Below are 26292 nucleotides of genomic sequence, written 5' to 3'. Positions count from 1 at the left end.
AGGTAAGGAAGAGGGAGGGTCGCGGTCAGCGTGGGGGTCAGCGTGGGGCTGGCAGCCAGGGGGGCGGGGGGCGACTTCAGCGGCCTCGCGTTCCTGCCGCCGCTGCCTCGGTCCTGCCGCCGCTGCCTCGGTCCTGCCGCCGCCGCCTCGTTCTGGGTCCTGCAGCCGCCTCGCTGTGGCGGCTGCTTACTTGCCGCGAGGTAAGGAAGAGGGAGGGTCGGGGTCAGCGTGGGGGTCAGCGTGGGTGTGGCAGCCAGGGGGGCGGGGGACGACTTCAGCGGCCTCGCGTTCCTGCCGCCGCTGCCTCGGTCCTGCCGCCGCTGCCTCGGTCCTGCCGCCGCCGCCTCGTTCTGGGTCCTGCCGCCGCCTCGCTGTGGCGGCTGCTTCCTTGCCGCGAGGTAAGGAAGAGGGAGGGTCGGGGTCGGCGTGGTGGTCGGCGTGGGGGTCAGCGTGGGTGTGGCAGCCAGGGGGGCGGGGGGCGACTTCAGCGGCCTCGCGTTCCTGCCGCCGCTGCCTCGGTCCTGCCGCCGCCGCCTCGTTCTGGGTCCTGCCGCCGCCTCGCTGTGGCGGCTGCTTCCTTGCCGCGAGGTAAGGGAGAGGGAGGGTCGGGGTCGGTGTGGGGGTCAGCGTGGGGGTCGGCGTGGGGGTCAGCGTGGGTGTGGCAGCCAGGGGGGCGGGGGGCGACTTCAGCGGCCTCGCTTTCCTGCCGCCGCCGCCTCGGTCCTGCCGCCGCCTCGGTCGTCGCCCCCGCCTCGGTCCTGCCGCCGCTGCCTCGGTCCTGTCGCCGCCGCCTCGCTGTGGCAGCTGCTTCTTTCTTGCCGCGGGGAAAGGAAGAGGGAGGGTGGGGGTTGGCATGGGAGTCAGCGTGGGGGTGGCAGCCAGGGGGGCGAGGGGCGACTTCAGCGGCCTCGCCTTGCTGCTGCCGCATCGTTCCCGCCGCCGCCTCGTTCTCGGTCCTGCTGCCGCCGCCTCGTTCTTGGTCCTGCCGCCGCCGCCTTGGTCGGCTTTGGGGGCAGCTAGGGTTGTGGTAGCGGCGGCGGCAGCTTCATTCCCGCCGGGAAGTAGGGCAGTGGGGATGGTGTCCGCGTGGGCTTCAGCCGAGGCGGTGGCAGAGGCAGCTTCATTCCCACTGCAGGTAAGGCGGTGGGGCTGGGGTCCACGTGGGGGGCAGTAGGGGCGGCGGCAGCTTCCTTCAGGCGGCAAGGTAGGACGGCGGGGCTGGGGTCCTGGGGCGTGGGCAGTTAGGGCGGTGGTGGCGGCAGCTTCGTTCCCGCCGGGAAGTAGGGCAGCGGGGATGGTGTCCCCGTGGGCTTTGGCTGGGGCGGTGGCGGCGGCAGCTTCATTCCCGCTGCGAGGTAAGGCAGGGGGGGGGCCTGGGTTCCATGTCGGTGGCAGTAGGGGCGGCGGCAGCTTCCCTCAGGCGGCAAGGTAGGACGGCGGGGCTGGGGTCCTGGGGCGTGGGCAGTTAGGGGGGCGACAGCTAGGTTCACGCCAGGCGTCCACGCCGGTGTCCCCGAGCTGCGGGGCCTTTTGGCTGCTCCTATTACTTGGCGGCTGGGGCGGGGAGCTGTCCGTGGGCGGCCTTTCCCACAAAGGGCAGCGGAGCTGCGTGGACACTGGCAGCAGCAGCTGCGACTCGCCTAGGAGGGCGCTGACATTTGTTGCAGTTCTTGGGGCTTTGTTGTTTTTCCTTGGGCTTTTACCCTTCTTTTCATTAATTTTGGATAAAATGTTCCCCGTGATGTAAATATTGAGCAAGGAACCTTGGTGACGTGGGGAGCTTTGCAGAAAGTGCAGTTGGATTCTGCTTTTCCCATGGTGGCGGCTGGATGAATCTTCACTGCTGGCTGTGGAAAAGACTAGGGAAGATTGTTAGTTGAGTTTTAAATTTCCCAGTGTTGTGTTTAAAGGTTTTACATGCATAGAAGAGGAATGTGCACCTTAAATAAGCATATGAGTGGTTAACAGGGAATGTTTTCCTCTGGGAAAGGGAATTTGGTAGCTCTGACCCATGTCAGTCTGTGAATATTTAGACGTGTAGTGACTTTTTAACATTTTTCATAACAGTCTGTTATTTACAGTTATGTTGTTAATACTCCTTGCCTTAAGTTCCCTGGCAAATCTTTTTCATGCCTTCTGAGAAAGTAGACAATTCATAGATTATCCAAGGAATGGGAAAAAAAATGTGAGTGGGTGATTTCGGACAATCCGTGAGAGCTGGCATTGTAAGATTCATCCTATCCCCAGTAACATTTTCATACAATAAATGTGAACACTTTTGAAGCCTTTTTATAGAGATACAATCTGAGAATGATATTAAGATAAGGAAAAGCTGTTGATTGATTTCTTAGATTAACATTTCTTCCCTCTTCTCTTTCCTCTTTAAAAAAGTTTTCCAAGTGATAATTCATCAAATGGCCAGTGATAAGCAAATGTCCGATGATGACAGCCCCAGCACCAGCAGTGGCAGTTCAGATTCCGACCAGCAACACCCTGGTGCTCCAGAGCCTGAAGATCATGAAGAAAGAACCTTCTGCCACCCAGTGGAAGAAGAGCACCAAACTCTCTAGCAAAACCACTGCTAAGTTATCCACTAGTGCTAAAAGGTAACATTGTCAGGTTGTCTTTCAAGCAATTGGATGTTTTTATTTTTACATCAAGAACAATACTCCAGAAATACTTCATGAACAATTTTATTTGTACCTGAATGAATTGTCATCCTTTAGGGAGCATGAAAACGTCCTCACTAAAATTATGCTTCTAAGCAAACTTATTCTGTACTTTGGTAATCTCAGCAAGAGTCCTAGAGACTGAATTCTCATCCTGAGAGTTTAAGGAGTTGGCAAGGAAAATTTGTGAAACTGAGTTAGATGGTACATTGGGGATGTTTCCTTTTGTGAGTTATACTCTTGAGTGAAATTAGCTCGTGTCCACGTGGGTGTCAGTCCAGGCATCTGTGGTGGCAACTTCATAAAAGGAAATATGTCACTTTTCATGAAAGGAAATGATCAAAAAAGTTTATATTTGCTAAAAAATGTTGAATGTCAGGCCTTGGCTTTTTTTGAAAGCAGATTTTAAATTTGCTTAGTTTTACAAACAAGTCTTTAAATCCTGCATAATAGGTATAATTTTTTTGTAGTTATAGTTATCCCTCTTTGTTCTTGTGAGAACAAATAAAATGGAAAAGTAGCCATTAACAATCTCAAGTGTCACTTTGCTGTTAAAACTTCGCACATCTTTAAAACTCCTGGATGTTCTTGACATAGTAGTGAAAATCAATAGCAGGAAAAAAACATTTTGTTATAAGTGAAAGATTATTTGTTTCCTGCTGACTTTTATTTTTTATGATGGTAAAAAAAAATCCATCAATGGGACTCCATCAGTGATAGTGGTTGTATTGAGTAGAACTCTTGTATCAAACATAAAGTGTACCTGTAGCATTACCTAATGTTGATGTTTTGTGGTTTTTCATTGATCACAACTAAAAGAAAAAGGAAATATAAAAACTGATCAATTATTGCATTTTATGGTGATTCATGTTCTTATTTTTCTATACATTTTCACAGTCATTGCACCATTAATCAAACACTAATGAACTTGAGAATATTATATTGAATAGCAGCAGTCTTTGAAATAATTTAAAATTCTTCTCAGTGTGTTGTAATCTTGTGGAGAGAACATTAAACAACTTTTCAAAACATTTTAAATTTCAAGAAAATCAGAGAAATGCTTTTTTTCCACTTACCTTAAGGCCCTCTTTCCTCCAAGAATATGAAATTTAAATTTACGTGCTGTACCTAAGATCAGAGAAAATAAATGGTTAAGTAAGATTGCTAAAATAGTCCGTGGAAGTTTTTCATTGGTAAAGGTATTTGTAAATTTTAAACTTTTTTTAAACAGATAAAATATTGACAAAACTATTAATGTGTCTTGCAATAGCTTTCTAATTTTTACCACAGTAAAAGTGGATTGAAGTCATTGTCAAAAATATTCTAGTGCTTTTCCTCCTTCCGTTTTGTCTCATTTGCATATAAGCTTGAAAAGAGAATTTCTTTGGTAAAAAGAGTTTTAAAATAGATTTTATATCCTTTTGTTGAGTAGTAGTGGAGGACTTTCTCAAATCAGGTGTAAATGACTTACCTATTTACAGTAGCAAGTGAGAAAAAAGCTGCAATTTTCTGTTAAGGAGTTTGGGTTATGCCTCTGAGAACAAAGAGGAAGCAGCCATGTTAGGATTACTGAAGGCAAAACCAGCCTTGCAGTTACCTGCATGATGGTAGAGGGCATTCTGATTTTCTGGTTATTCTGTAGACTGTCTGAAATCCTTTTTGTCTGTTCCCATTTCACTAATAGAATTCAGAAGGAACTAGCTGAAATAACCCTTAACCCTCTCCTAACTGCAGGTAAGAAACAAATTTTGTTATTTTGATTTCTAAATTGTGGAACGATATCAGGAGATGAATGTATTATCCTTGTATGTATTTGCAGCAGAAGAGGCTAGCTAGCTATGTTTGCTTCCTTAAAGCTTTGCAAGTGCTTTAAACAAAAATTGCCTAGGTGAATTAAATTAAATTAGGGGAAAAATACTCTTGAGCATGTATCATATATTCTGTACTTATGAATATACTGATCTTGTGCTTCTTGCTGAGAATTGTTTGACTGGTGTTGATTTTTCTGTTGTTTTTCTGTGGAATACATTTATTCACAAGTATTTTGTAGAAACCTGTAAGATTTTAAGTTTTAAAGTTAGTGCTTGTGTGCAATCTGAACTGATTTTCCAAATTTATAAATTGTTTAATATGGTGTTACAAAATGTAAAAGCATTAAACAGGAGTATAGTTGTTTTTGTTTGATTTATTCAGTAACTTGCCTAAAGGACAAATTTTATGTGCTAAGCTATGGTTGTAGTTGTTATTTTCTAGAAAACACATTGTTGGAATTATTTACATTTTAAACAAATATCCTAATGACTTGGGAAAATTCTTAGCAGTAAATTAATTGGAATTGTGAGAAGAATCAAATTCAGTGAAACTCAGAATTTAAGATTGGTTGACAAATTGTATTAAAAGTAGCTGGTTGACTTTTTTTCATTTGTGTCTTATATAGTGTTCTGTTTATTTTTGAATGATGACTGTATGGTTGACAAAATTTATCAAATTTAGAGAGCAATATTATAAATAAATTGCATAGAAGTATGTGCTCAAGAATGAGACGGGAAGGGATGCTAGAATTAAGGCAGTGTTATGATTTGATATAAAAATATTTTGGTGTTTAACCTGTGTTTTTGCTACAAATTGTGTTTGCTCATGTTGATCAGCACCATCTCTGAAGTCTACTTGAGACATAATAAAGAAAAATCCATTTGCTACTTATTATGTGTGTTAACCAGATTCCCAGATAAGGGGGATCTGATCCTGATTTATCCAGTGAATTAACAGTTTTGCTTATATTTGTAGTCACAGTCATTTCAGTTTAAAAAGGAGACAGGAATGTGAACTAATTATAAACAGAGTGGTATGTCAGATCTCAAAATATTACTTAAAAAGTATACTGCTCAATAGTGTAGCCACTAGCCACATTCTGACTATGGACCAGGTTGTTGTGGTTAGTTGAAAATGTGATACGCTGTAAGTGTGAAATGCATACTGGATTTTGAAAACTTAATTTTGTAATAAATATCTTTAAAATATTTGTAAAAGAATAAATATTTTAAAGATATTTATTACATCTTGAAATAATATTTGGCATGTTTAGTAAGTGTTTTAAAAATTGTATTTTTATCATTTTAGCATAGTTATTAGAAAATCCAAAATTACATGTGTAACTTGTATTATAATTTTGTTGAACAGTATTGCTTTAGAGAAGAAGTAAATCAGTATTTCTTTTAGCCTTCTAAATGGTGTGTCAAATCTGTACCATTTAGGAGGTCAAGTTAAATTTGCTCTGTGGAAGAATCTCTTAACTTTCAGAATATATTCTCATAATTTCTGTTGATTTTCTGCAAATGGCTTAAACCAGTGTATGAATTTACATCTAGAGAACATAGTAGACATATTGAATACTTTCAGAGCAGTAATGTACTGGTACATTTGGTAAAGGAATGTACTTTAAGTGTTTAACCCAGGACTGTTTCCACAAGGTCACAGGATTATTTTAGATAAAGTAAAATAATCTAAAATAATAATAATATTTCTGTGAAATAGAAAGTAACTTTCACTTATCACATATTTTTTTTCTCTTTATATACCAGATTTCATTTAGGTTCATGAAATAATGCTTAACATTAGTGATTTAACTAGTGAAGCAGTAAAACTTTGGGCTTGCTTGTGCACAGTAACATGGAATACTTATATCTATTTTCTTTTGTCACAGTCTTTGGTGACTGTTGACTATTGAAAAGGACATCTTTTAACTTCTCTAGTTCTTTAATATCTGAGTTTCTTTGTGGCTGTGTAAGTGATTCAGGAAAAAAAAACAAATGTAAAATACAAGTTTCTTAGGAAATTAGAAGTTGTTTCTTACTACTTTGGGGAGAGACTTTTTTCCATACACCTCATATGTAAAATAATGCAGATGCTTTTGTGTGTCTTTGGATTTTTCTGGGTAGAAGGTTAGTTCTTGTAATTTTGATAGAAAAGCCTACATTTGTATTGTGTTTTTGCTTTCATGCCAGAAAATGCAATAGATTGTGGTATTATATTTCTTTTAACTCATAGCTGCATAAATGAGAATTTTAGCTTTATGGTAATTGTATTATTTAGATTTGTTAATTTATGTTGTAATTAAAATGGGATTCCACAATCATAAGTATATTTAGAATTTGTGTGTTAATATTGCATGAGACCTTTGAAACCTTATGCTTGCTACTTCCAGGTGCAATTATTTAATTATGGATTTTGGTAAGGGGTGTGTGTGTGTGTGTGTGTAAACTTGTCAAAGTATGTGGCAGTTAATTATCCCTCAGGGAAGAAATGTTAAGTGTATCTGGGTACATTCAGGAAAATGTTGAATGAGATATAGGAAAACCAGAATTACTTGTACTAGGGAGATTTGTCTTAAATCCCATCTTTTGTTTTAATTAATAAGTTATTCTTTAGTTACATAATTAGGTCTAATATACACATCCAGGACGGCCTTTGGAAGATATCATTGTCAAATTAAATGCATGACTTTAAAAGTGTTTGATTATATGTCAATAGGAATACTTCTTTTTCTTTTAGTAAAAAAGGTTGATAAAGATTTAATTTCTAATGATTTGATGGTATTTTAGGTTTTAAGTATTGAAGGCCTGTGGGCCAATGCATTTTAAACACAGGGAAATAATATATGTTTTTTGGTTTACTTTTATACTTTTTACATTCTATATTTTAGATTACGGTATTTTAGATTACGGTATAAAAATCAATTCACCAGTGAGCATGAAGGGAAATTATTATGAACATCCCTTTGTTTTACAGAAAGTTATGGACGAGAGTTGTTTAGTAATGTGTTGACATTTACGTTCTATTTATCAAAGATGTGCTTCCTTTTCCACTTAGAGTCAGCACTTGTGTAAACAGCAAAAGTTTGGAAAGGTGCTGGATTTCTAAGTTAACCTTGAATTTCTTTTCCTGTATAGAGGGTACAAACATGTACTCCTAAATATTAATGGGTTTGGACTGAATCTATGTTAAAGAAGATATTTAAGAGTAATTGTAAATCGTTTTTGGATGAAGGGAAGGCCTTATGGGGGGTAGATATTACAGTTTCAAGTTTATATTAATCATATGTTGACTATCAAAACCTGAAATTAGCTACTATAATACTTGTAAATATTATAATACTTGCAAATTTTGTTAACTTCCCTTTTTTTAAAGAGAGAGAGAGAGAGAGAGAAAGAGAGAGAATTTTTTAATATTTATTTTTTAGTTATCGGCGGACACAACATCTTTGTTTGTATGCGGTGCTGAGGATCGAACCTAGGCCGCTCGCATGCCAGGCGAGCGCACTACCACTTGAGCCACATCCCCAGCCCTTAACTTTTGTTTTTAAAAGAAAGAAAAAGAAGTAGCATAAGTTCTAAATAATAAGTTGGCAATTTGCACATAAGAATAATTTTCTGAGGATAAACTTTGTTTCTGATGGTTGCCATATCTCTATTGTCCAGTGTAGATTAGAACTTTGCTAATTAAAGGGTGATCTTCAGACTAGCAACATCTGTATCACAGGTGTGATTGTTAAAAATCAGAATGTTGTTTTCCCCTAACCAGAAGTACTGAGTTCGAATCTGAATTTAATAAGATTGCTAACTGAATTGTGTGTCTATTGAGGTTGGAAAAATCCTGCTACTGAAGCAAGACTGTTCAGATCCATGCTGTGCCACTATTGGCATGCCACTTTATATAAGTTATGGGATATTTTTGTTCTTCAGTTTTCCAAGTTGTAAAATGAAGATTAAGTTGATCTCCCCATTGTATAATTGTTGTGAGGATGAAATGAATTTGTTGAAAGTTTTGTTTACCATATAAATTGGATTCCTAAAGTGGATATACCATGATAAAAGTAGGTGAGACAGTTTAGCAGCATGTCCTCACTCTTGCTGGTGTTTGCTCCAGTGCATCCACATCCTACTTATTGGAATAATTGCATCTTAATTCATCATCTAATTATTGAGTACATATCAAGCAGTTTGTTTTTAATGTGAATAAAAGCAGGTTTTTTTAAAACTTGAGTTGAAACAGAAAATTAGCCTAAAAGTGTTGATCATAGATGAACAAATACTCAATCCCTTCCAAAAAAATACGTGTAAACTTAATGATACTTAAAAAGAATGCCTTGGGATTGGGGCTGAAGCTACTGGCAGAATGCTTGCCTAACGTGTGAGGCACTGGGTTTGATCCTGAGCACCATATAAAAAAAAACATAAAATATATGCATTCTGTTTATCTACAACTACAAAAAGTATTTTAAAAAATATTTATAAGAATACTATGACTATGACTGCCCAGTAAAGTATAATAAATTTTTTTAGATAGTTGTATTAGTTACTATTTTCCCCTCTTTAAATATCCCATTTTAAGAGTTTGTGATTTTATTCAGAATGCAGTAATTTCAATATTTGTAAAATTTACACTCATAATAGTATAGTTTACCAATTACTTCAACATAATGTAGTGTAATTCCAGGCAAAACAGTGAGTTGGAATTCGAAAAAAATATTAAATAACTCATATTCTTTACTTTTTTCATAATTGTGATATTTAATATTATTCACTTAAAGATTATTTAGCTATCATTTCTATTTGCTTATAGGAAGTAGTTGATAATTACAGTAATTCTAATTGTGTCTCCCATATATGCCAGTGGAGCAGAAGGACTCAGTTACCATTGAATGACTCAAAACATTTATCCAAAGGAGTGATTGATTGAAAATAATATCTCCCCCATATAAGGTCACATTTTTATTAGCTGTCTATTATGTTCAGTGACGATAATGTAAGGAGAAAGTGGGTGAAAACCTTGTGTACTTTTTAAAAACCTAAATGGTTACTTCAGAGCAACATGAAGCAAATTGTTAATTTTCTTTCTGCAAGTAAATGATTGGTACCTTATTCTCTCCTTGAATGTGTTGCTGTAACAGAAGGTAGATTATGTTTAATTATGAGGAAAATCTACAAGTCTTGCTTAGGGTACAAGAGCATTCAGATTGAGAAAACTGAATGGGAAAACTTTATCTTTCATTCTCCTCTTTTCTACAAATATGATATAACAAAACCACTTGTAGATCTATTATATCTACAGGCATATAAAGTGATGATTTTTTTCTTTCCATATTTCTTTAGACAGTAATTATATTTAGGAGGGGCTGGGCTTGTGGCTCAGTGATACAGTGTTTGCTTAGATAGTTCAATCCTAATCCTGCGTTCAATCCTAAACACCACATAAAAATAAATAACTAAAATAAAGGTATGTGTCCAACTACAACTAAAAGTTAAATTAAAAAAAAAGAATTCTGTTTAGGCATTTCATTAGAATTTAAAAGATGAAATATCTTTAAACATTTAATGTTTCTTTTGCATCTGGATCACGGAAGTTTTTGCCTCTTCCCCCATATTCATAGCCTAGGAGATAGTTGACAATACCTGGAGACATTTTGCTTTTCAAAACTTGGGGAAAAAAGCTCTAGTATACAACAAAGAATTGTCTCCCTTCAGGAGATCTTAATGAAATAAAACTTATATATGTTTCTGTTATGTTTTACTAAGAATATTGAAGTAACTTGTGACTACAGAATGGGAGTCACCTTTGTATTGTCTTAGTGATGAAAATAAAAACCAAATGAAGAGTATGGCTTTCTCACCAGTGTATGATTTAGTGTCAAAATCTAATATAATGTAATCATAACTTTCTGCAATCATAGAAAGTAATGTAATTGCCTCTTCGGAAAAATGTGAGAAGAGATTATCAATATAAAATTTGGAGAAATGGTAAGAATAAGGGAAGCATCTGGAAGAGATGGGAAGGATCAGTGTCTAACCACAAATTCTGCACACCTCTAGTTCTCCCACCTCCTACCACATATCAGGCTTTCTAAAACTTTACTTTTTATTTTTTGCCTTAGATAACTTAGCTAAAAATTATTCCAAAATTATGTAAAATAAATGTAATTTTCCATTATTAAACTTTTGTTTTCCATAACACATTAAAAGGAAAATTAAATAATAAAAACAGACATAATAAATTCTTGTTTGATATAATCATTTAAATATCTTTTTTAGACAGCAGTAATTCAAACAAAAAATACTTCCCTTACTTAAAATGTAACATTTTATATTAATGAATAAGGAGGCTAAAACACTAAAATTGTCTGACTCAGTAAATCCTTCAAATATTTCATCTATAGAGGCACAGCAAACACTTAGTGTAAATTATAAAAGGTTTTTTAAAATATATAAACTCCAGGTCAAAATATATCAAATCAAACATATATCAACTTTACTTCTCAATTTACTTCTCTATGTAATCATATTTTGTTGACTCTAAATAACATCGTCTGGTAACTGATAATGACAGTAAAATTTGTATCATCTCTGCTAAAATATAGTAAACTCTACTCTGAGCCCCTCATTCATAGGTCTTACATCTGTTATCCCATCGTCAGCAATAAAGCCAATGAGATTATTTTAAAATGTAAATGTCCCCATGTTATTCTTGTCTTTACTTATTAAAGGACCAAGCAATGTACTCTCTAATTTCTCTTTTGCCTATTTTCCCTTTGTTATAGAATTATATTGTGCATTTCAATCAAATTAAAGTCTTTCAGTTCCCTTAACTGTCTAATATATTTGTAGTTAGGCAGATGATGATGCACCTCATGAAATCCTATTTTCTTTTCACAGACCTCTCAGTCTCACTCTGCTCCATCTGGAAATATCCAACTCCTCTTTGGGATCCTTATAAAACTCTCCCTTTTGTGAACATACACTTTATACAGTCTCCTTGATGACTTGCTGCTTCCCATCAGTTCTATTTTGGAAACGTTTTCAAAACTGCATTTATTACCTCATATCACAGTTATTCATTCACATCACTATTTCCATTTGCTGACTATGAAAGAAAACCTTTCTGGTTTTGGCATCTGCCTTGGCAGCAGCAGTCAGAGAAGACAGCCTGGAAGACCTCCTCTTGGGCTTCTTCTTAGCCTCACATTCTTCAGAGCTGACCTTCCTTTGGAGCTTCCTGGCTGAGAGCACAAGGCTCATGCAGGTGCTGCAGGCAGTGGCTCTCGGGAACCTTCTGAAACTGTGCTGCCTGGCCACTGCTGCTGTTCCCACCACATGAGTTGCTGTGACACACCAAGTATTCAATTATTTTAAAACAGTTTTTACCATAATTGAGACATAACTATAGGCAATTTTAAATCTCTAAATTTTGTGATTTTAGCTACAACAAACGAAATAAAAATCAAATCCTTACTATTATGTTTTGTTTATTCTGCTTTCTGAATGAGTTCTCATTTTGTCATTATTGCCAGTGCTTACAACCCTCCTTTCTCTTATCTCTAGCCTAGAGAACAGTGACCTGCCCCTAGTTGCTCTTCCTGTCATGAGCCTCTCTCAAGTGTGCCATTCTCCCCTCTCACAAGCATTAGTTTCTAAAATAAACATTTAACCATGCCATACCCACAAAAGTAAGAAAATATTCTATTATTTATGTAATAAACTCAATATTTATTCATATGTCCCCCAGCTCTTCCAAGCATGATCACAAATAGTCTTCCAAATTCCCTGTAGGAACAAACTCAGCCCCACTAATACTTGTTCACATAATTCCTTCGCTTCACACAATTCCTACCTCTTCTGATCTTTATTGCTTCTCTGTCTCTATTTATGCTTAACATTTGCCAACATATCCTCCATTGCCTCTCGCTCTTTAAGTTCCACATTGAATTCTCTTTTTTTCATGCCCCAAAGAATTTCTGCTGCACCATCATTACTTTCCCATCCTAATAGAAGTGAGAGCTCATTAATCTAATTTTCATATACTTTTTCAAAAGCTTTAATCATAACATTAAGTGTGCTTGGTCTCAGTTTTTACAAATAGATATCCTCTCCATTATGATGCAAATTCTTTCAGGATTGGTATTATATTGTATCATTTTTTATATCATCAACATCTAGTATATAAAAGGAAGAATGAAAGAATAATCTAAATATATCTAAAGTTTCTAGTTACTGTGTATTATATTCAATATTCAGAGCTATAATATTAATTCTATATTTTGTGACAAGGAACTTCTTACAATAATTCTACAGTGCAGGTGGACATAAACTTTAAAGCCCAAATGAAAGCCCCACACCACTTACTTTCCCCAGTAATAAATGCTACTTTTGGATTATGCTAATAAAATCTAACCTTCCATTAGATAGATGATTTCTGAATATTCTTGAATAAATTACCTCTTAAACAGAATAAAATTAGAATGGCATTCACTTTTTTAATTAGCATTTTTTAAGATAGGCAGAGATACAATTTACATACTTAAATACGCCCATCTATTATACATATATATTATATATACATCTATTTTTGTCAGACCTACTATTTCTCTATCCTCTAATAGATAATGAAACAAAGGTACTTGAGTTTCTCAAGTGTAAAATAATGCTTCTGTGGAGGTGGGGAGTAGTTTTTAATTGCCTGCTATTACCTATGGAATAAATTTAAAAGAAGAGTTAAGTTTGATCACTTAGAAATGCTTGGTTTTAATGCTTATAAAAATTGAACTTACACATATTCTGAAAAACACATTTTCTAAATCAAACTTAAGCTCATTTCACTTTCTCTCTTTAATATGTCATCAATACAAAAGCTTTTATCTCTTCCACTCTAAAAATGAGTATGTTATTGTGGATAAGTGAATGAAACAGCAAAATATAAAAATAAAATATTTTGTGTCACAAGTCTTTTATGAGGAATAACATTTGTTTGATTTTTATTTTTTGAAAGCTAAATATGTAAATGCTAATTCTTTAAAAATTGGAATGGAACTTAATGATGTCTATTACCAGTATCCTTTTTTTCACTGTGTCACAAAGGGTAAATTGGGCCCATCAGGCCAAGAAACTACTCCAAAATATTACACAGGAGAACTTAAAAAAATCTAAGGGAAATTGGACAAATCAATTTTTGATTTGCAAAATCAAGCAGCATGATACAAAAATTTGAGATCTATCTGTGTAAGTCAGTAGGATAATTTTATTCAAAGAGAAAAAGTCTCCACTATCTCTCAGATTGGCAAAATCAGTTTCCTTTGTTATAAAATTGCTTAAAATTCCAAAAGGTAACATTTGATATGTCAGTGACTTGTTCAAATGGCTATCCCCTACCTTACCTAAGCCAATTAACATCACTAGAAATTTTGTTCATATTGATTTGCCTTTCTTAAAGTATAAGCAGGAAAAATTCCTCACTGTCTCAAAACCTGCTATTTTTTCTCAATTATTTTGTGACTTCCTGGCTATTAAGTAGATGGAATAATATTTAATGCTCACACAACTGGGGCATCTGAAAATGAAGGGAAGTCCATCTTCCTTAACCACTCTGTCCTGGGGGATGACTCCAGGTTCCAGTGCCAAAACAAATCAGGAGAAAAACTTTGTCTCAGAAGTATTTTATTGTGTGTTAAAATGGCAAAAATAACAAACTGAGGTGGGTGTTTGTTTTTTGGAATCCAACTCAATTATAAAATGTACTAAATTAATTTTCCAAAATAGTCTAATAAGCTCTCTCAGAATTTACAGTGATGCAGTGGTTATTTGCATTTTCCTGATTATATTCTATTTTTTCCTCAGAGGGGGACCTATGCCCAAAGGGAACAAGTCCTATCAATTGAGTGTCATAGCAATCATGCAGAAGCTTCAGCATATCAAAATGTCAGAAATCAGACAACAGAGATAGAAGATGAACGTTTAAATAATAGAAAACTCTGCAGTAGCGCTGAAGTTTGGTATAGAAAGAAAAAGGGAGGTGAGAAGAAACTAAAGAGTTAATGAGGAAATAATTTATGAAGAATTTTATAATGCCTTCCATCCCTTGTACTAAGTAATTGAAGTTTCAAGTATAAAATACAGGCTCTTTTTACATTTTGGACAGACTGGCTCTGCTATAGTGTGGAAATTTGTCTTGGATGGGAGCCAGAGCAACAGAGAGAGATCATTCATTCATTCTGTTGTTTCAGGTATCTACTTACCAGTTAATGATGTCTTGATCTCAGGCAGTTTCTGGACCTCAGCATTATGATGGTTCTGCATTGCAGAATTCTGTGCTGTTGGAGGTTTTGCTGTAAAAATGTAGTAGTTTATCAGTAACCAAGGCCTCTACTCACTAGATGTCAGTAATATTTCCCTCACCTCCAGTATAACAACATCTCAATATCTTTAGGCATTTTCAGATGTTCTCAGGGGAGTCTCCCACCCCAGAACACTGATTTGTGGTAATAACAAAGAGGATAGAAGAAGGAGAATTGGAGAATATTTAACTTGTTAACAACAAAATGATGATGTATTGAAAGTAACATTTGAGGGAAAGGGGTAAATTGTAGATGCAAAATTTTAAGTGTGTCTGCTTTTGCTTTTTACTGGGAACAGTTATGGTGCTTATATAAGGAGGTGCTGATATCAGACATATGAGCTTAAAGAGTAAATTGAAAAACACACACACACACACAAACACACACACAGGAGAGTCAGGATATTATTATAGTATTCCAACATAAAATTAAGGGAAACTCAACTAAAAATGATAATTAAAGTAGAAGAAACCAAGGCGAACAATTTTCAACCCCTATTCAATCTCTCCAGTTTGAACACCTATGCCCATCATATTAGCTATTTTAGAATATGAAAATACAAAGAAGTAATAGTAGCTATTTTAGAATATGAGAATATAAAGAAGTACCAGATTTTAACATTCAGAGTTCAGAAAATATTTATCTTAGCTACTTATTATTTGGAATGTTCATAAAACACAATGTAATGTCTTTTCGAAGTGTCTGTGATTTTAGGGATATAATATGGAAAATCAAAGACAACAATGTTCTATTACAAAAATGTGTTTCATATTTGATATTAGAATACAACACATTTGTTTTCTAAGTTAGATTCAATAAAGATAAGGAGCTTAAAGTTATCTGGACAGAAGAAGAGAAAGGAATCAGTCATCAGTTAGAATGAAAGAAACCCATGATTGCACTTGAAAGGGTGTTAGCAGAAGCTGTCCAATAAATTCACAGAAGATGCTTCTGCTTTAATAAATTGTTGTGCTATCAGCCAGGCACGGTGGTGCACAACTGTAATCCTAGTGGCTTAGTGGCTCATGAGTTCAAACCCAGCCTCAGCAACAGCAAGGCACTAGGCAACTCAGTGAGACCATCTCTAAATAAGAATACAAAATATGAGGGCTGGGGTTGTGGCTCATAATATAGTGTTTGCCTAGCATGTGTGAGGCACTGTGTTTTATTCTCAGAACCACATATAAATAAATAATAAATAAAGGTCCATCAACAACTAAAAAAATATCTAAAAAATGCAAAATAGAGCTGGGATGTGGCTCAGTAGTCCAGGGCCTCTGAGTTCAATCACTGGTACCAAAACAAACAAAGAAACAAACTGTTGTAGTATCAAATCCATTTGCAGCACTTGAGCTTCACTTTCTCTACTTGTACTGAGAGATTCAAGGTTTTGTTTGTCCCAAATCTATAATTTGGTGCCAATTGTCTGTTTATGAGCATGAAAGGGAAATCTCAGCCTTGAAAATTTTTTTTTATTATTAGTGTTATTATTATTGGCCTGGTAAGAACAACAATAGTGCTTTTATGAACCATAAGAAAATTTAGGGGTTCTAAAACTTTATTCTGAAAAAAAGTAATTTTATAAATATTATTTCATGTTCAAAGTATATTCATATACAGCCTTACATTTTCAAATGACCAAAGAATGAGGAACACTTAAAAATAATGTGTTTCATTATTCACATAGGTGGGAATAAAGTTGTAGCTTAAATTTTAGCATTAGTACTCATTCTCTAATTTTGTGTTATTTCTACCTATTGTCAAACATCTAACAATACTTTAGGAATAGGATGTCAATTTTTTATGTTCATAAAGTTCAGTGTAAAATAAAAAAGAATTATCCTCTTGATTATGGCTAATATTTTCTATATAATCTTATGAATCATTACTACTGGATTAGCATTTTTCAAAACCAGAATCAAACATGTTTATTTCAACTTTATTACCTTTTTTACCTATTATTAGAGTAAATAAATTGGCATAATTTTAAGTTAATAATTTTTTTTCACATAATGGATATGCTAAAATTAAATCCATTCCTTTATATAGACTTGTAGAATCTACACCCAATTTTCAGATGCTATAAACAATGTCACAGTAATCTTCATATATAGTTTATATATATATATATATATATATATATATATATATATATATAAAATACTTGTTATATTTTGGAAGAATATTCATGAGCTAAAAGGTGTTCATATTTTTTAGTATTTTTTAAAATCAGAAAATACATTAATTTGCTCTTTGATTAGTCCAAATGCAGCTTAAACTTTTCCCATTGTCCTCCATCTTTTACAACACAGTTGTTTTCAGCTATTTAATTGTGGAAACAATAAAGACATTACTCTGAAACAACTCTTAGTAGGCAAAAAAATTTAAAAAATGTTATCACTAAGAGATAATCTATAAATCTTTGTGACACTTGGTTTAATTCTCAGCTTCAAACTCAATAAAATTCCAGGCATTTGCATAAGTTATTAATTATCTAATACAGTAACACTATTCTTCATTTTTCTAATCTAAGGTAATATATTACCTTTGTAATATATGGTGTTAATAAATTTATCTTTTTTCACCATAAGTAGTGGACTTTAAATCCAGTAAATTTGATCATTCTGTTGCGCATTGGTGTTTTTTATTTGGTTTTTTTTTTTTTTTTTTTTTTTTGGTTTTTCATTACATTGACTGATTTGAGTGATTTTCATATTGGTTACTCTTCCTTTTTCCTTTTTTTCTCTCTCCCTTTCAACATACCTAAAACATGGAATTCTCTTTTCTTTCCTTCAAAGCAATTTTTTCTTTTACAAATATTTTTAGATTTTTTTTAAAAAATATTGCCCATCTCCAAATTCTAAAATGATTTTTCACCTTAAAAATTTTTACATATTAGTTATTATGTATTTCAGCATTTTTTATAAGTTAATGCTGCTTCTGTATTTCTTATTTAGTAAGGTATGTGCCCTGTCTCTTCCTAATTGTACAAGCATTATTTTTTTTCAATTGATAATATCACTTTTTCATGTAAATTTTTACTATTTGATAGATATAATACTAATTTTATCTGCAATTTATGGATTCTTTTTTTGTGAAATCATTTAAAATAATTTTGCAGTCAAATCTCTCATTACCTTTTCTTACATTAGCCTTTTCTACATAAAGCCAGTTCAATGTAAAATTAAAAATTGGCCATTAAATTTTTCGCACAGTTATGATTTTGTATTTAATATTTTAAACAATAATATACTTGATTTTCAGCCTGAGAAGAACTGGGTTAAAATGCCCATTTTCTCCATTAATATTTCAAAACTTGGAAAAGTCAGTGATCTTTGAGCATCTTTAAATGGAGCCTATTAGGAACCATAGGGGTTAAATTAGATAATGTGTGTAAACTCTTAACAGATGTCTTGCTGGTAGTAAATAATAAATGATGTGGAAAGTTATTTATGGCTTTATACATCATGAGGTGTTTTAATTTATTATTTAACAAAGACATATTTATCATAGAAGTTTAGGCTAAATATGTCTTTGGTAAATAATAAAATATTTTTATTAGTTTTGACTTATCTCTTGAAGTTGGGACATTAAAGAGATAAGTCAAAACTTACATGAATATAGACCTGAAAGTAATATGACAGTTTTTCCAATTATAGTTGAAATATAATGAAAAATTAAAAAGTAGTCATGGATACAGGACACATAGAGAAACTTCCTGTTCAGGAACATCACTTTGGTCTTTGGAGATTTATGTCTTCATTCTCTGACTCTTTAAATGGAACAGTATAATAAATAATTAATGTCTTAAGAGTGATTGCAGATCAACAAGCAAAGACAAATACAAAAATGGTAGGGGACACAGTGTTCCTATTCAATATCCTTGAATTAGTTTTAGATTTTAGATTGATTCTAGGCACCCAGGCCTCTTAGACATCATCAGGAACATCTAAATTGCTTTCTCACAACTTCTAAAATGTTGGGGACCACAAATCAAGTAAAGATGGCATCTGGCAGTTTGCCAGGAGGAGTGGTTTGTGAGTCAATGCCACGGAGCCATTAAGATGATAAGGATTTCTTATTGGCTGACTGCTGTATCTAGATAATGCTAATTGAGTCAAGCTGTGTGTAATCAGTTAGGTATATATACCTCTGCTGTTCCGCAATAAAGTGGTGCCTGCTACCTTGAGTACCGGATACCTTGAGTTCCTGCTCAGTTCCCTCTTGAGTTTCTCCTCAATAAAGCAGTTCCCGTTTCAACCTTCAAGTTGCTTAGTTTTGTGATCCATTTTTACTAAATACCAAAAGAGAAAGTGTTATGTTAAGGGCAGTGTGAGTTTAATTTTCTGTATCATTTAAAATTACTTGAGTGCATCCCCAAAGAAAACTAATATATTGATCAGATATAATTAGCTTCAATGTAAATAAAACCTTACCATGGATTGTTTGTGTATACTAGCAAAAGATATATAAGTGAAAATAATCTACGAAAGTTCATAATGCTTATCTAGCACACAAGAAATCTATGGGATAATAACAAGAGACAAAATTTGATGTGTATAAGAAGAAATATATTTTAGTGAAAAAAGTTTGATATTTAATTGTGGCTTTAAAATACTCTTCTATATTAGATTATATAAATACACAAATAGAAATATTGCATCCTGGTCACTCTCCAGAAATCTGCCCATGTCACAGACGGGTGGACGGACAGCACTCTGACTCACCCTGTGCAGGCAAGCAAGGAGCTTCCTGTCCCAGCCACATCAGAGGAAGATACAAGACAAGCACCAGTTCACCTGCCATGGTGTGAGGGAGGATCTAGGGATCAATGCCCAGAGACACATTATTTTTAACAAATGCAACACTCACTTTCTCAGCCACTGGAAGTGGAGCATGGGTCTACAGGGGGGAGTGCCAATCTGACCTATGGCCTCTCACCCACCTACCAGCACCACTCACCAGGTTTGCTAGGAGGTGCAGTCATTGGCTGACTGCACCAGGCATGCTGGCTCACAGTGACTACTGCATCCTTCTGTCAGCACTCAGGGACCCCTCAGTTCCACTGGACCTGGGAGAGACAGGAGGGAGATGGGAGGATTTGAGGATATACTTTAATATGTGTGTATATATAAGTATTTACTTATTATATCTTTATATGTATGTATATATGTATATATTTTACATGTTTATCGTGTCTTTATATGTGTGTATATTTTATGTGTGTATATACATACATGCTTATGAACTTTATACTTCCATGTGTATATTGATACTTAATTGAGAGTAGAGCTTCTATTTATCATCTTTATTTTTTTGAATACTGTTTCTTCCATATTGATAACTCTGGTTTGGAAGCATAGAGGGAATAATTTAATTTTCATGTCTCATAAATGCTCATTTCTTTTGTCCCATAATACATATCAGTCAAAATTGCAATACTTCCACAGTATGATTACTGGAAGCATTCTGGGGTTTTATTGTTAGTTTTGGTTTTGGTTTTTAGCATATACTCTCTCATTTCTTTTTTTCTTTCTTTTTTATTTTTTGCATTTTCTTTTTCTTTTTTGCCAGTCTTTTTTAAATTGATTTAAAAAAATAAATGACAGCAGAATACATTACAATTCTTATGACACATATACAGCACATATTTTCATATCTCTGGTTATATATAAAGTATGTTGACACCAATTCGTGTCTTCATATATTTACTTTGGATAATGATGTCTATCACATTCCAACATCCTTGCTAGTCCCCTGACCCTTCTTTTTCCTCCCACCCCTCTGCCCTATATAGATTTCATCTATTCCTCCCATGTTTCCCATCCCTACCCCTCTATCAGTTAGCCTTCTTATATCAGAGAGAACATTCAGCATTTGTTGTTTTGGGATTTTCTAACTTCACTTAGCATTATGTTCTCCAACGCCATCCATTTACCTGAAAATGCCATGATTTTATTCTTTTTTATTGAATAGTAAAATTCCATTGTGTATACATGACACATTTCTTTTATCCATTTATCCACTGAAGAGCATCTAGATTGGCTCCATAGTTCAGCTATTGTGAATTGTGCTGCTATAACATTGTTGTGGCTGTGTCATTGTAGGATGTTGTTTTTAAGTCCTTTGAGTATACACCGAGAAGAGGGATAGCTGGGTCAAATGCTGGCTCCATTCCCAGATTTCCAAGGTATCTCCATACTGCTTTCCAATAGGCTGCACCAATTTTTAGTCCCACCAGTAATGTATGAGTGTGCCCTTTTCCCCTACATCCTCACCAACACTGTTGTTGTTTGTCTTCATAATAGCTACCATTCGGACTGGAGTGAGATGATATCTAAGAGTAGTTTTGATTTGCATTTCTCTAATTGCTAGAGATGTTAATTTTTCAAATATTTGTTAATTGACTCTATATCCTCTTCTAGAAGTGTCTTTTCAGGTCCTTGGTCCATTTGTTGATTGGGTTTTTTTTTTATGCTTTTTGAGTTCTTTATATACCCCCGAGATTAGTGCTCTATCTGATGTGTGAGGGGGTAAAAATTTGCTCTCAGTATGTAGGTTCTCTGTTCACCTCACAGATTGTTTCTTTTGCTAAGAAGAAAAATTTAGTTTGATTCCATCCAATTTATTGATTCCTGACTTTAATTATTGTGCTATAGGAATCTTATTAAGGAAGTTGGGCCTTAATACCACACGATGAAGATTAGGCCTTCTTTTTCTTCTATTAGACACAGAGTCTCTGGTTTAATTTCTAGGTCCTTCATTCATTTTGAGTTGACTTTTATGCAAGGAGAGAGGGATTAAGTGATGAATTTTTTTTTTTTTGGTTGTTCACAACATTACAAAGCTCTTAACTGAAGTGATTAATTGTTCCCCTAAATTTAGATCTTTCAGACTGGGGTTGTGGCTCAGTGGTAGATCCCTTACCTGGCATGTGAGAGACAATGGTTTGAATCCTCAGTACCACATAAAATAAGAAACAAGATCAAGTTATAAAACAATTGAGATCTTTCCTTTGGGCTTTATTGAAAGTAGGGCAGGCTTGGGTGTGGAAAGGACAAATAGGCATTGGCTTAGGAATGACTCGATTATTTTATTTCCTAAGAGTCCTTGCAAAGAGTAAGGACCTGTGTGTGGTTGTTGTCTTCTCTACGTAAAGGCTACAGCTATGAGCGTGTGGACGGTTCTGTGAGAGGCGAAGAGAGACACCTGGCCATCAAGAACTTTGGACAGCAGTCCATCTTTGTTTTTCTCCTGAGCACCAGGGCAGGTAGGCCTATGGGTGTTGAGGAAGCAGACAGTCATCCCACCACTGGTACGTTTTCCCCTAATTCTCTTAAAGGAGAGGTTCTTACCAAGGAGTATTGAAAAAGGAGAGAATCAAAACACTTACGTAGCCTAGTACTGGACTTCACGTGTGGAGCTCTTTTCTGTTCAACCTGTGAAGCTGTGATCATGAGAAGGGAGGCTGAAACCTGGGCCTGTTGGAAAGTAATTCTAATCCACTTAGACCACTGACCGGGAACGTCCTGTTTTGTTTTGTTTTTAATTTTGGGGAAAGTTTTATTCACATTCATTCATTCTCCTTCCTAGCCATGAATTTGGAAAATAAGATAATCTATTTTCTAGTTTCCCTTCCTCCAGGAGTACCTCTGAAAGAGTGTTATAAAGTTTAATAAAGATTTGTTGTTTAAAATGTGACTAAAGTGAAACTGACAGCTATTTATAATTATCATGGTATTGTCCATATGACTTAATCATAAATAAATGACACTTGTGGTTTTCCCAGTTGCTTTCACATAGTATTAAATAATTTGAAATCGGTTTGGGGAAATGGAATTTTTCTTACATTCTGAATCAAAAAGCCCTAAATTAATTTTGAATTCATAGTCTGAGTTTCATGATCTTACTTTTTTGATGGTAATCCTGATAGAATAGATATAGTAACACAAACAGGAATTGTGTCCTTGATGATAAAGAAATTAATGTCTTTATGGAACGAAAGGTCATCCTTATGTAGAAAGCACTTAGTAAGTGCTTTGTACTATATGGGTCTATAAAAGAAGTGTTAGATATGACCCTTGAGTATCAGGAGATCATTTCTCTAGTGTGTGTTTTAAAGCCAATAATAAGATACAATCAGATTCCTTTGGTCCAGTCTCTTCCCAGGTCACATACCACATTCAGTCCCATTGTCTCATGATTAGTCTTTGGGGAAGCTCAAAGGATGTGGTCAAAGGCATGGTCAGTGTTGGGAGAGGAATTCCATTTATGTGTTTAAGATTTTTTTTTTTTTAGAGGGAGAGAGAGAATTTTTTAATATTTACTTTTTAGTTATCAGCAGATACAACATCGTTGTTTGTATGTGGTGCTGAGGATCGAACCCGGGCCACACGCATGCCAGGCGAGCACACTACCGCTTGAGCCACATCCCCAGCCCCGCGTTTTAAGATTTTTTTTTCATATTTAGAGAGCAAATAATGTTTGAAACATCTAAAATTAGTTAATCTCCTTGGAGGCCTCAGAGTAGATTATCTAGAAGCTGAAGCAGTCCTGGACATTAGCCTTTTCCACGCACTAACTGTCATACGTGCCATCGTGTTGTAGCTATACCTGTGCCGCATTTTCATTTAATGTTTCCTTCCAGCTTTCCACGAGGTTGTTACCACATATTGCCGGCAGATGGCAGCGATAGCTTAGGAATATGTCCCAAACAACTAAATGCAGCTTAAAATATCATCTTTGGTGAAGAAGGGCTGCACTAGCCACTATTAACTCAAGAGAAAGATAATTTTTTTAAAACTTTTTTAGTGATGACAAAGCAACTTTATTATTATTATTATTGAGAGAGAGAGAGAGAGAGAGAGAGAGAGAGAGAGAGAATTATTTATTTTTTTTAGTTTTCGGCGAGCACAACATCTTTGTTTGTATGTGGTGCTGAGTATCGAACCTGGGTCGCATGCATGCCAGGCAAGCATGCTACCACTTGAGCCACATCCCCAGCCAAAGAAAGATAATTCTTATGGAACACAAACACATTTTCAAATGAGATGACTGCCTTGATAATTAGCATACAGTGGACAAAAAGGTTCTGGAGCCTGGCACAGTAGTGCATGCCTACAGTTCCAGGTACTCAGGAGGCTGAGGCAGGAGGATGGCTTGAGCCAGGAGTTCAAGGCCAGCCTGGGCAACACTGTGAGACCCTGTCTCTGTCCCAGGAGTAATGACCTCAGATTCTGGAATATGGGATGGAATCCTGACTGTTTTACCTTCTACTGGTGCAACTTCAAATAAATCCCTTAATCTAGCTGTTTTCATTTCAGCATCTGCAAAATGAGAATAGTGCTAGCAAGGACACAGGGTTGTTGTGAGGGTTAGAAGAGTCAACACATGTAAAGTGCCATGAGCAGTGCTTGACAGTAGTAAAATAGAAGTGTAGCTCTTATTATTGGGTATAACTTAGTCTTTCTCCATATTCAGTCATTAGTATTTCTTTATTCCAACTTTGATTTTATAGGAAGACTTCAATGAGAATGTTCCTGCCTGGCTTGTCTTACATCCAGCCAGGAGTTAGTAGTCCTGTAGAAAGGAACCCTTCATTCAGTTCTTGGAACAAGCCCTGTCAGGCCTGTTTTAGCAATGAGCTCCAGTGACCCTGGCTAGAGTGTGTTCTGTACAGTTTCCACATTTATCAAAGAGAAGCCTGTGGTTTGCTTCTTAGTACTCTAAATTCCTGAACCCAAAGTGCTCTTTTGGCCTTTTCCTGCACCATTGGAGAAAGACCAGAGAGTTGTTGCATTGAGTGTTCTTGTCTTGAACTGATTTTACGACATCTTCTTTGATCAGTGTGGAAACCAGTACAGGAAGACACTCTCAGGTTTTCTCCACTCAGAGGCAGGTATCATCTGCTCTAATCATAGCTAGTGTCAGGTCTTCCTACCTTGTTGAAGCTGCAAGTGTGGTCATGTGTGTTTCTTACTGCCCACTGCAGACCTCTCTTTGTTTTAAGATACATTTTTAGTTGTAGATGGGCACTGTTTTAGTCAGCTTTTTCACCTCTGTGACCAGAACCAACTGTGGAGGAGGAATGTTTATTGGAGGGCTCATGGTTTCAGAGGTCTTAGTCCATAGAAGGCCGACTCCATTCCTTGGAGCTCCAGGGGAGGCAGCATCCTGGCAGGAGTGTGTGACTGAGGGTAGCAGTTCACATCATGATCAGAAAGCAAAGAGAGAGAGACTCCACTGTCCAGATACAAAATATATACCCCTTAGCCATGTTCCTGCTGAACCCCTTCCTCCAGCCACACCCACCTGCCCCAGTTACCACTCAGTTAATCCCATTAGCGATTCATTCACTGATTAGGTTAAAGCCATATCCCAGTCATTTCTCCTCCAAACCTTCTTGCATTGTCTCACATGTTAGCTTTTGGAGGACACCACATCTAAACCATAACAGATGATACCTTTATTTTATTTATTTTTATGTGGTGATGAGGAAGGAACCCAGTGCCTCACGTGTTCTATCACTTGTGTTTTATCACTGAGCTACAACTGCAGCCCCCAGACCTCTTATTTTTGGAGCTGTTTTCTGAAAGAACTTGTGTCCTTATTCACAGACTGTTTGAAGCAAAATCCAATCAAGGTTTTCAAACAAATATTTAATGTCTTCGTGCAATTAACTTAAGCATTCTTTTCTTCTGCTTACCTCTCATTCTGTTATATTTGATAATTAAATTTTCCCAGTTCATGCAATGAAAGGTGAGGTAGCACTTTTGACCACTGTAGGGTGGTCAAAACCTGAAGTTTGGGGCAGAAATTTCAGTTTGAAGGATGAAACCAGTCAGTTGGACTGATTTCAGATTTTCAGTAGGACCCAGTCCTGCCTTGTGTGTTTTCTAGTTCCTTATTTGTGTGTTGCTGATCATGCTCCTTTTTTGTATGGTTTTCAGGTGGAGTTGGCATGAACTTAAAAGCAGCAGATACTGTTATTTTTTCTGACAGTGATTTTAATCCTCAAAATGACTTGCGGGCAGCTGCCAGAGCTCACCAAATTGGCCAGAACAAGTGAGTGAGTTAGACATTGGCAACTTTCTGCTCTGTTGGCTTGCAGCTGTGGATTGGGGAGGAAGGTGGACCCTGTAGTCCTGACAACAATGCCACATTGGAGTTAGAGTCCACTGGGTTTGTACCCCGTTGTGCTGCTGGCTTGTAGAATCATGTTGGGGGATCAGTGGTCCCATGATCAGTTCAGACTCACTTTGTTGAAAAGAACAGTTAAATTCCAAAATGATTAGAAGAAACTTAGAATTTATTTAGTTCATGTTTCTCACGTTAGATCCTAATTCAGTTTAAAAATGAAGTTAAAGCCAGTGGGTGCACATGCCTGTAATCATTATCAGCATGGGAGACTCAAGCAGGAAGATCAAGTTTAAAGCCAACCTTGCAACTTACCTAAACCCTGTC

General features: G+C 36.4%; 2 protein-coding genes across 3 annotated transcripts in view; both read left to right on the top strand.

Annotated features, from left to right (window-relative positions):
* Positions 1–460: 460 nt before the first annotated feature.
* On the top strand, positions 461–25901 carry LOC144374829 (uncharacterized). 2 transcript variants are annotated; one of them, XM_078037593.1, is made up of 6 exons: positions 461–588; positions 2392–2606; positions 4354–4403; positions 14333–14507; positions 21989–22099; positions 25779–25901. In XM_078037593.1, exons 2-4 carry the CDS (start codon positions 2440–2442, stop codon positions 14371–14373), a joined length of 258 nt encoding a protein of 85 aa, XP_077893719.1. In that variant the 5' UTR covers positions 461–588; positions 2392–2439; the 3' UTR covers positions 14374–14507; positions 21989–22099; positions 25779–25901. The 2 variants fall into 2 exon arrangements, with proteins under 2 accessions (XP_077893719.1, XP_077893718.1); XM_078037592.1 differs by lacking the exons at positions 14333–14507; positions 21989–22099; positions 25779–25901 and adding an exon at positions 11378–11954.
* Positions 25848–26292, top strand: part of LOC144374827 (transport and Golgi organization protein 1 homolog) — an 82441-nt gene continuing 81996 nt past the window's right edge. The window contains exon 1 of the mRNA XM_078037590.1: positions 25848–25897. Coding sequence (XP_077893716.1) covers positions 25848–25897 — 50 coding nt within the window. The remainder of the gene's footprint in view (positions 25898–26292) is intronic.

The sequence above is a fragment of the Ictidomys tridecemlineatus genome, unplaced genomic scaffold, assembly GCF_052094955.1.
Source record: "Ictidomys tridecemlineatus isolate mIctTri1 unplaced genomic scaffold, mIctTri1.hap1 Scaffold_90, whole genome shotgun sequence".
Lineage (NCBI taxonomy): Eukaryota > Metazoa > Chordata > Mammalia > Rodentia > Sciuridae > Ictidomys > Ictidomys tridecemlineatus.
This window is presented reverse-complemented; position numbering and strand designations above follow the sequence as displayed.